Source organism: Trichogramma pretiosum, unplaced genomic scaffold (genome assembly GCF_000599845.2).
Source record: "Trichogramma pretiosum strain Unisexual culture from Peru unplaced genomic scaffold, Tpre_2.0 scaffold40, whole genome shotgun sequence".
In the NCBI taxonomy this organism is placed as follows: domain Eukaryota; kingdom Metazoa; phylum Arthropoda; class Insecta; order Hymenoptera; family Trichogrammatidae; genus Trichogramma; species Trichogramma pretiosum.
This window is the reverse complement of record NW_019641657.1, coordinates 1,251,685-1,262,705: the sequence shown is the minus strand read 5'-3', so window position 1 is coordinate 1,262,705 and position 11,021 is coordinate 1,251,685. Positions and strand designations below refer to the sequence as shown.

Genomic DNA, 11,021 nt, shown 5'->3' with positions numbered 1-11,021 from the left:
ATAAATCCAGGGTTAATCCGGGTAAAAAATCTAGGATTAATCCTGGTAAAAATCCGAGTTCAATCCAGGTCAAAACCCGAATTTAATCCAGGTAAAAATCTTGGTTAGAAACCGGTGAATAATCGAGCTTTAACCCGATAGAATGTTGGCCGATACTCAGATGTAAAAAATCTTATAAAACTGTTTAAAACCCGGTTATAAAGCTGGTAAGTAACCGATGGTGGTAAAAATAGATTAAATGTAAGATTAAATCTAGTTAAAAACCTGGTTGTACACCAAGGCTCAGGATTAAAACCTATTTTAATCGGTTCGTACCCGAGGTGCGAATCAGTTAAAAGCCCAGGTTATCACTAAACTGGAATGCGTTCTAAAAAACAATATAGTAAATGAGTGCGAGTAGGAGAACACCGGGCACTATGCACATTTTCGAGCCGGGTAAAATTAAAAAAAGTAATTTAAATAAGCAGTTTGCAATAACCGTATTACTTGGTTTTATTTGTATCGTAGCTCTAGCTGTGCCAGGATATCCCGGCTAACATGGCTACTGTGGACGCACCCTATATAATAAAGAGACGGTGCAACATTTTCCCTCGCTTATCGGCATCGCGCAGATTTGTAACAACAAAATTAAATAAAAACGAGCCGATGTTCGTTGACACCCACGCGAATGCCACCGCGCGCCGCCGCCTCGGCGCATTCGGCTCGCAACATGTGTGTAGATGTGCGAGTATAACATTGATATTCGTCAATGACACGAATGCCGCTGCTGCCAGTGCTTCAAACTCGAGCTATACACAATATATAGTGTGGCACGATCGCGGCTGCACGCCAGCGCGCGCGAGCTCGCGAGCGTGTGCCACATATTCCCTCCCATGGCAAATAAGCTAATGCAATTAACAACACTCTCCGAGAGAGTATATAACACGACTCGAGCATGCGATGTATCTCGCTCTCCTCCGCGCGCGTATTGTATCGTGTACATTTTTTTCCGTCGATTCTGTATTTTTTCGCGTTTCTTTTCTCCGCCTCTTTAGCGCGCTCCTATATTCGCTCGCGATCTTCCTTCTTTCACCGTGACTACGTCAGCGAACAATGAAGAATTGCGATTTCACGTTTAATCGCGTAATATAACGCGGACACGCGAATCGACAATGAGAATCGAGTCTGCTCCGCAAGACGTAATAGAGGTGTGTGTGTGTGTGTGCGCGTGCGTCTTGATTGCAGCGCGATACAAATTGAAGTACGCGTTTATACATTATATGTAGGGTATATCATGTACGGAGCCCCTCCGTGCGTTAGAGAGAATCCCGCTGATCCGAACGGAATTTTTCTTTCTCTCTTTCACGAGTTTATAAGACGAGCTCGAACGCGTGTGCTGCTGCTGCTGCTGCGAGAGTTCGAGCGCACGAGAGAGAATTGAGAGAAAATACGGAAATCGTTTTCGAGAGCAGCTGTAGCACAGTGTACGAGCATTGACTATATACTTATTATGACGAGTCGTTCTCTCTCTCATTCTCTCTTCTGCAATTGATGCCTTTTCTCGGCAGCTGCGCGCGTAGTTTTTGTTTCAAGTGGAATGAACGAAATCGGACAAAAAAAATTCGAACGAGTACGGCGAAAAAAAGGTCGGCATACACGATAAATGTGCGTGCACGAAGAGAAAAGAAAAAGAAAGAAAGAAGTATTACCCAAAAGTCATGCGGCTCAACCTTAATATAAGCGTCGTTATACGCCATGACCTAATAAGTTAGGGCGTAAGCGCGCAAGTAAGAGTGTGCGTGGGGCAGTGTGTATAAAACGCGATTCGAGCTACCGAACTCTAAAAATACAACTTGAGTGAAGAGTCGCGACTCCGAAGGAGAGCTACACGTAAAAGCTACACTATTTTTCTCGTTTATTGAAATAACAAGTATTTCAGGAAAAGGGGGACTTTTTCCAACTCGTTGGGTGCGAGAAACGACGACGACGACGACGACGACGACGACCGCGATGCAGTAGTATACGCGTGAATTCGAAGCGCCAAATTTATCCGATTCAAATGTATCGATCACTCCGTATTCGCTGAGCCGAATATTTTGTTTAATAAAATCAATTTGCGGACGGACCTCTGGGCGTGTGTGTGTGTGGGTATTTTTAGTTTCGATTGATACTTTATTACTGACTCGTCAAAGTTTAAATAATAAACTGCGTCAAGTCATTGGCACATACAAAAGAGACCGGTGGCCTGTATATTGATGCTTGCACACACACACTAGGCGGAGGAGATGTGCTCTCGCGCGTGAAGCTCGGTGTGCTTTTTTTATATACAGCTTTCGATATACATGTATATCTACAAATTTAGCTCGAGTTGTTGTAGCAAGTGTTGTTGTACACGTATATTTGCCCGCACGATGTAACCTTTATACACAAAGGGTACGTCAAGAATTTGACGGATAGAAAAGTCGTGTACCGAGCAAAAAATTTCTGCTCAGCTGGTTATGGCAGTGTGTGCTCTCTTCTGTGCTGACGAGTGAAATCTCCGTTGGAAATAACGCGCAGCACACACAAATCGACCCGAGAGCCTATTGTAATAACCCCGCCCGCTCGACGATGACGAACACCACCGCAGCACCGCGTTGTTACAGCGAGCGAGACGAGCGATCAATTTCATAACGAACCTCCCCTCCCTCTCTGCTCTCCTCCTTGTGCTGATCTCCGCTGTTCTTTCCGGCCAATTTATTCCATCGAAGCTTAAATAGTTGCGTGTATAGCTCTCTCTTTCTTTCTTTCTCTCTTTTTGCCTAAAATATACATAAGCAGAAACCGCTCGAATTTTCGTTCTCGCGAACTGGATGGTACACAGAAGTCACGTACACCAGAATTCAAAGAGCTTCAACGAGTTTTTCCATTCGATACAGATAATTGAATATATCCGCTGGAGTCGTGTACGTGTATTGCGAGAATCACCTGACACGGTTACAGCGATACTAGGCAATTTACACGAGTGAAAATTCTATCCTTCTCTGGTGTCGAGCTTCCTCTGCTGCAACTCCCGTCACTTTATTTGTGAGATACAACGCCCAGATAATGCATCATCGATACATAGGTGTACGACAATTCTAGAGACTAACTCTACGTTATCTTATTCCATCTTATTTACTTTTTTCTCCCTCTCTCTATCTCCCTCAGAAAGCAGAAGAGTATAGTTTTACCCAAATGTATACGGTTAAATCGTCGGTAAGAGAGATAAGCTGAGATTCTAAAACTCGCTGTATAATCGACCATTTGCGACAATCGGGACGGTACGATCACTTGAAAGCGATCAAGGTCGATATAAAACTCGTCAAAATTTCTCTCGAGCTTCGGAAGCGAGCAGTTGCAACCGGCTATAGCTGATTACTATTCTCTGCAGATATAGAGCTCTGTATACGATGTTCGAGCTATAATATCGATGAAACTGCGATCTGGTCATACGGTCAAGTTTTCCCAGTCGAGCTCTAGTGGCATAGTTATTGAATTTCAATGTGCTTTTGTCGTCGATATTATGAGAGAGAGAGACACATATTGAGGGACAATAATACCTTATACATATATTCAGGAAGGTCAGCAAAGTCGGCCATAATATACTTGCAGATGTCATGATTCGAGCATGTATCGTATTAATACAAGTCCAAACGAGCGTAAATGTCGAGAGAGTCCCTTGGAGCCATCAACCCTCGAGGTGGTGTTCTCGCATGAAACGGCGTAGGCGAGCACGCGAGCCATCGATTACAGACGGCACAAACACCCGAACTTGTATGCGTTTACATATAGGTCGATAAACAACGAGCCATCTAATCACGATCTACTCTCTCCCTCTCTCTCTCGTCGTGCCAGACTCGAATCGAGAAATACTCAAGATTGTCTCGCATTTTCGCTCGAGTATGTCGGCCATCGATTTTTGAATGCCAGACACGCGTACACCAAGAATTCAAAGATCTCTCGACTTCCTCCTCCTGCCTCTCGACTAATAATCTTATATATGGTAGACGCGTCGAATTCGCGAAGTGCAATATTCTATTATGCCGCGCGCATACATATAACTAGACTAAGTTGCAGCGCGCGCGCGGGTAATTGTGCGAAACTTCGTAACACGTATTGTCTATATAGGCAACTGCAGCAGAGCCGTAGCGCACAGCGAAGTATTTGGAACTATTGCGTCGCGCGCGCATATAAATCTATAGAGCGCGAGATTCGCTGCCTGCAGCACTGCACACCAAGTCCGCAGATTGGCATTTCTCGCGCTTACACGACAAGTATTTGAGCTAAGCAGCGAACGCAGAAGAGCACACAAACACGATTACATGCCTATCACGGACACTTTACGCGCTTATCCCCCGCAGCCGCATCAGCTGATTTTTATCTGCGCCAATGTCTGCGAGAGCGCGTGTGTCACGTACGCGTGTTAAATGTATAAAATGCGCACATGTCTGTGTGAGTGTGTTTTTCATTGTACGAGTTAATCCGCCACAAACACGTGTAAACGTGAACTGTAATAATGACAACTACGTAGTTCGCCTCGGCTCTCGAGCTCGTTGCTAATACACGTTGCCACCTATATAGCTATATATAATGCCCGACTTGGCTCTGCCTCTTTTCGTGTGTGCACATAACCTGGCCACGGAGCGCTGCACTTTTTCGCTGCTTTTTAAACTCGCAGCGCCACCTGCGCGGCCGAGGCTCGCAAACGCGATTTTTCTCTTTCATTAATAATTGCAAAAATGTATTTATTTACCACGCGCCTCTCGACAATTTCTCGGAACGATTGTTACTTAAGATGATTGCAAAATAGTAAAAACAGCTTGTAGGAAGACAAGCACAGTAGTAACTTTAACATGCCTGTACATCTATCTGTACAGACTGTTATGTGGCTGATGTATCTGCTTCACTTATACTTGTAACTGTATTGAATAATCAAGATCAAATGAATAGATGACAGTATTGAAGCAATAAATAAGCCAATAATAAACAAATGATTAATCAGATTATTCTATTTGGGTGTTGATGTGAGCGCAATAGGCAATGGATCAAAGTGCTCTTACAAAAATGAGATTTGTTGCTGATAAGAACATTTACTGGGTGCGAGTATTCTGAAATATTTAAGTTTACTCAAAAACACTATTATGACGATTAATAACTATCAAGATCAATGTTCAGAATACCCTTTCAATATTAAAATTGGTTTCTATTACACTAAAATACATTCAATGGGTAGAATTCCTTATTATGCTAAAAGTAAAACATCTTGTACCATTTTCAAAGTAAAAATGGTATACTTAAGTAACATAGCAACAAGTACAATTCATAATTATCAATTTTCATCAGTCTTGAATGCTTTTAATATAAATCAATTGATTTTAACATCCCTAATCATTATTTCTGTCATAAACATATCATTGTAACTATGAATTGGTACTTTTTTGTTTCACGTGTTTATAGCAAAGCACAGTATGCTCACTATCTTTTATTTCATGCATAACAGATGTGTATAAACACTTGGAATGTGTTTTAATGTTATAATTTGATATCTTTTCATATGATACTCACTGCTTATTTTAATTCCACCGAGTGGAGGATTTGCTGGGGGTTTATTACCCTCTGCAAAAGAAGTTGTCCTGGGTCGGCCGCTCATTCTGACAATTACTTCTGCACTGGCCGCCACCTTGGCCACACTGCAGTATTTTCTCCAATTCCTGCTCGCTAAGGAATATTAGCGTGCTCAGCCTTAAGCAGGCACTGACTTTGAATCACAGCTAAGAAGCACAACTAGTCTCTAGCTAGTTACTGGGTTGATCATGTGTATCCTCACGGCTCACAAATTTCTCAGCACAGCATGTGACTCGAAACTTGGAGTATCACATCACCAGGCACAACACAACTCAACTGCCTCTACCTCTTGGAGCATAAAACAGATCACTTTAAACTGGACCGAATTACTTGAAGGCTGGCTTGAGAGCACTATCATACAGGCTTGGTATACACTGGAGCACTTTTACAATCACTGCAATCAACTGGCTGCAAAAAGGAGCAGTTGATCACAAATGTACAAAAAGTGTGGGTAGTGCACAGGCACGAAGACACAGACACACATACACGCACGGGTTTTTGCACACTCACACGAGAGCACCACTGCACACTGCACAAGTTTTGCACACACACTCACACACTGCGAATATGCAGGCGATTTTTCGGAGTCGCGACTCGGCTCCTTTTGCTCTGGCTGCTAATAATCTGCTGCGAGAATATAGGCGTATTCTTGTCGACGACGACGACGGCGACGACGACGTAGCACTATGAGAGCGCACCGAGAAAGAGAGACAGAGCCTACACGACGACGAGGTCTGCGACGTGTGTGAGTGAGCGTATCTCCGAAGGCAGAGCAGAGGTGCAGATATATATGAAAGAGAGCGAGAGAGTGGGGAATCGCACAAGCGAGCACACTACTACACGACGAGGCACAGCTTGCTGCGGCTGGTATACGAGTTGCTGCTGCTGCCTGCCGCGACTATATACGTACGACTGGCACGACGACGAACACACGGACGCGCTCACTCGTCAGCTTGCTCGCTGATGTAAGTGTGTATTATACGCGGCTGAATATACTTTTATATCTATATATACGTATGCGTGTGTGTGTGTGAGTGAGAAAGACTGCTGCTAGTTTATGCCACAAGTCCTCCTTTTCTCTCTCGCTCTTACTCTAATTCGTCGATGCGCACCGTCGTCTCGCCTATGTGTGTACGTGCACTGTGCAAGAAAACGCGCACCGGCGGTTGGCTGCGCTCGGCAGCAGAGCCTGATCGAAGAGAAGCCTCTTGGTACGAAATTCGAAGCGCAGCTCACACTTTTACACACGCACACGCGATCTGGGTTCTGGTACGACGTGTTGTACCACGTACCACCAATGATCCTCTGCACTGCTCTTGCGGAACGCAGTGCAAAATGCAACGGTGGCAAAGGAGGAGCTTTCAGTTCATTAACTGGGCGATGGTTATGTATATGTAGGTAAAAAGGTGGTGCATTCACGCATATATATGTGTGGCAAAGTCGTCGCAGTTCGTGTATGCGCGTACGCGTGTACCCTTAACCGATGTACAGCAGTCGGAAACCTACACACCCACGCACGCACACGCACACGACGCACACCCGAAGACGCGTTCGTAGTTGCTTGTGCTTCAATAATATACGCGGCAGAGCCTTCTTTTTTCAGCTGTAGTATATACGTGTACGAGCTGGCTGCTCTGCTGCTGCGGCGGCCGCGGCTAATATGTGTACGGTGCAGGAATTCTGCTGTGAGCTGCTGCTCCGTCGCAGACCTTATACTCTATAACTATACGTGGGCGCTCTTTTGCGCTCTCTCTCTCTCTTGCTCTCTTACTGCGCTCTATATAGTGCCGATGATTTTGCAGAGAGAGCCGCAGAGAGCTGCCTCTGTATGCGTGCGTGCGTTATATGCAATTGTGCTGCTGCACTACGACGGTCTCCACCTTATAAAACTGCCTCGGTGCTGCTGCTACGGGCTGATTTTGCCTCAGCCTGCCTGCGAGCGAGTATATTCCTTCGTGCATGCGTGTGTCGGTGTGCGCAGCGCTGCTGCTGCCCGCGAAGAGTCGACGTTTTCCGAACGGCCAGTATTATGCGCGCGCGAATATCGTTGTGGTGGTTTACTACGGCCGCGTGCACTGGTGTGCGTATCGTGCCTTGCACAAATATATATACGCGTATAGGTGTAGAGCGCGTGCAACAATATGATACTCCGATGTGTACAGCTGTATACGTGAGCTTGGAGTGTTGGATCGTGGAATCGCCGTAGTTGGGAGTCACGGAGCCACCGTCCGGCCGAGCATCGGCCAGGCTGCGAAAACGGTATATAATCAGACAGCCAGTCCCATGTCGGATGTACGACGATAGGTTCGCGCGAAGAAACGGCAAAGGCGCTTGCGCGCGAATATCTTGCAGCAGCGGCGCGACGACGCACGCGGATATCTTGCAATAGTTCAGGCGGCAGCAGCACAGGCAGCAGCACAGGATGGACGGAACGAGCCTACATAGAGGCACAAAACCACTGGCTTACGAAAATTGCTCCTATTCTTTTTAGGCCTATAAGATTGCTTCAACTTTTACGCACCGGCTCGCTCAAATTTGCGCGACTCTCTCTTATACTTAGCTTATAAATACATAGTCGTCGTCGTTGTTGCTGCTGTCGTTTCCTCTTTTATCTCGCTCGCTCGTTCGGTGCTTTGTATACATACACAAAAAGATCCATTCACCACAAATTTAGCACTCCTATTCGTGAACTACGATATTGCTGCTGCTTCTGATGATGATGATAATGATAATATTGACGATGTCGATGATGAGAATTGCGGATGTTAATCTCAGCACAGGATCGCAAACAGAGACAATTTCCTTGTCAATATGTGCTCGATTATTTGGTTCCTTTGACCCACTTATACGTTTCCTCCAAATTTCCAAACATATAGCTTCGTAAAGTTCAACTTTGAACATGATCGAGAGCCGGCAAATTAATCTTACATAAAGCCATAATAAAACTGTAGTAAAACCTCGTGATGCAGCTGTGATTAACAATTCTCGAATTTGTATTTTGAATTACACCTGCTATCACGCTTTTATCTGCCGATTTAGTGATCCATAATTGACAGAGCGAACGATAAGAGGCATACGTGATTTCGACGACACAGATCCGCGTATATGGCTAATATGATATATAAATTTCGATCGAGTGCGTCGTTTACGCGATCTGTTTTTTTCTTGTTAGTACTAGAGTATAAGAGACATACCGGGCAAATACCTCAATAGATCGAGAGAAAATGAGGTCCCCGCGCCGCGTATCGTTCAAAAACAAGGCAATTCTCTCTCTCTCTGTCTGTGTCTGTGCGCGTGCTGCACATCGAGCTCGCACATAAGATATGTGCACTCGCAGTGTACATCAATCAATTTGACGTTTTTGTTGCGCGCCGTGCCGTGTGTCGGGACTATTAAAGGTGAAATTGTGTGTAGGTAATGTGTGCCCGGTGTACAGGACATAACGCGCGCCTCGAGTTATACAGTGCTGTTGGCTTTTCTGAGAGCTCGCGAGCGGTTTCAGCTTTTCTTTGGACAATGGCTTTAATATACGTATTTTCGGAATAGATAGCGACTTTTTCCTCCTAACAAAGACGTCTCGGCTTTATCGCTCTTTCTCTTTCTCCGTAACATATATTTGTATTAGCGACAAGCGTGACTGACGAGAAAAATGATGAAATAATAATACACGATTTCTTATATGTATATCGTCGATTGACCATCGGCCGCGTCGAAAACGAACAACGTTATACATTTTGTACCAGGGCACATCTTCCGCGAGCCATATACCCAATTTCGCGCGATGCATTTACGAGTATTAGGCTAGTTCATTGGGCGGCGCGAGGTCTGCACCAAGTATAACGTAAGTATATGCTATGTAGCGTACCGAGTTGACCCAGTTTTCGTGCAGTCGCGCCAAACGGTCGCGTGTGCGCTACTAGCTACTGCACTGCACACTAGCCCTCGCACGTACCTATATATTATATGCTCGTGTCGCACGCGTATCACGTGAGCAAAGTACAGTATACCTTAATGCTAGCGAGCAATGCGTTTACTCTGCAAGGGTGCAGCGTCGCTGCTGCTGCTGCACGGAGGCTGAATTTTTAAAATATTAAAAAGGAGCGCAGGCCGCCTCCCGCAAGCGTGTGTATGTGTGCAAGTCGAGTCGGGAGCAAAGCTGCCAAAAATTGCGCGACTCCGTCTGTGTCTCCTCGATGATCAAAGATATGTAACTTTATATAATATCGAGTCGAATCGTCCGAACTCGTCGTTCTCCCCTACTACCTCGACCATGCTCGAGGGGGGCTTGTAAAACGACAAACGCCGCATTTAATAATATACAATGTTATAAAATTCAATCCTGTTGCAATCGCGTGCTGCGTTTTATAACGAGCCGCCGTTGATCACGCTTGCAACCTCTCGATTGCACTCGCCAAAATAAAGCGTCGCGTGATTCGTAATGACGCGTTGGCGCTTTTTTTGGATGAAAATTACAGCCGACAATCAAGCGCGAGGTGGATTAACTCTGATTTCTTAGAAATACTTACGTTTTATCATACTCGACATTTATGAGGCTCATCGTGAGATGCATCTCGCTCAAGTGCACGCAGGGTAGGATCGCTTCTTGACTAGGATTTAAGAATACTAGTATCTAAAATAAAAAAAAATAAATAACAGATGCGAAAATACCGAACAAGAGAGCCAAAAAATTGCTTCCTTATATTGATAAGCTTTTGGCCAATGAAAACAAATGCACTTGAAATACGACCGGAGGCAAACGATCGGAGAGTCAATTTTTTTGTAATTCCCGCACACGACGGCAGTAAATCGAGCTTATACTTCCGCGAATCGAAACTTAATATACATCTACATGCAGGTGTGGACGAGAGAGCGGTCATGAACGAGTGATGACTCGTCTCCATTCCGTCACACTGCACCCACCGTGGCCAATTCATATTTGAAAAAAAATTTTTTTTTCTTTCTAAAATTATAAAATTATGAAATTTATTTCAATAATTAGTTGGTAGAAATAATATTATTATCACATTTTTTGAATAAAAAAAAATCTACCCGCAATTGGACTCGAACCTAAGACCGACCGAGTGCATAAGGATAGCATCAGGCGACCATGCAGTCCCCTGAGCTACCGTCAATGTGTACCTACCATTGCTTTGGAAACTGTACATCCGATGATTACAAATAATCAAATACTATTTTTTTACATTAATTTATATTGAATTTCACGAGTTCAGTCGTTTAACTTTACGTTTGAAGTTAATTTCAGTAAATACCCTTTTAGTTGACCGTATGTCGTTTTCGAAAAATCATTTTACTATGTTTCTGTGATTGAATATATTTTCGTCAGAAATTGAACAATGCTTCTATGATTTAAAAAAATATCATATTTTTGTCGGAAA

General features: G+C 44.3%; 1 protein-coding gene across 4 annotated transcripts in view; it reads right to left on the bottom strand.

Annotated features, from left to right (window-relative positions):
• The window catches only part of LOC106657507 (glycogen synthase kinase-3 beta), a 43,037-nt gene extending 36,181 nt beyond the window's left edge, over positions 1-6,856 (bottom strand). The window contains exon 1 of one of the 4 annotated variants that reach the window (XM_014379065.2): positions 5,566-6,856. In XM_014379065.2, coding sequence (XP_014234551.1) covers positions 5,566-5,650 — 85 coding nt within the window. In that variant the 5' untranslated portion in view covers positions 5,651-6,856. The remainder of the gene's footprint in view (positions 1-5,565) is intronic. The other 3 variants (XM_014379066.2, XM_014379069.2, XM_014379070.2) reach the window with 3 other exon arrangements.
• Positions 6,857-11,021: the final 4,165 nt, after the last annotated feature.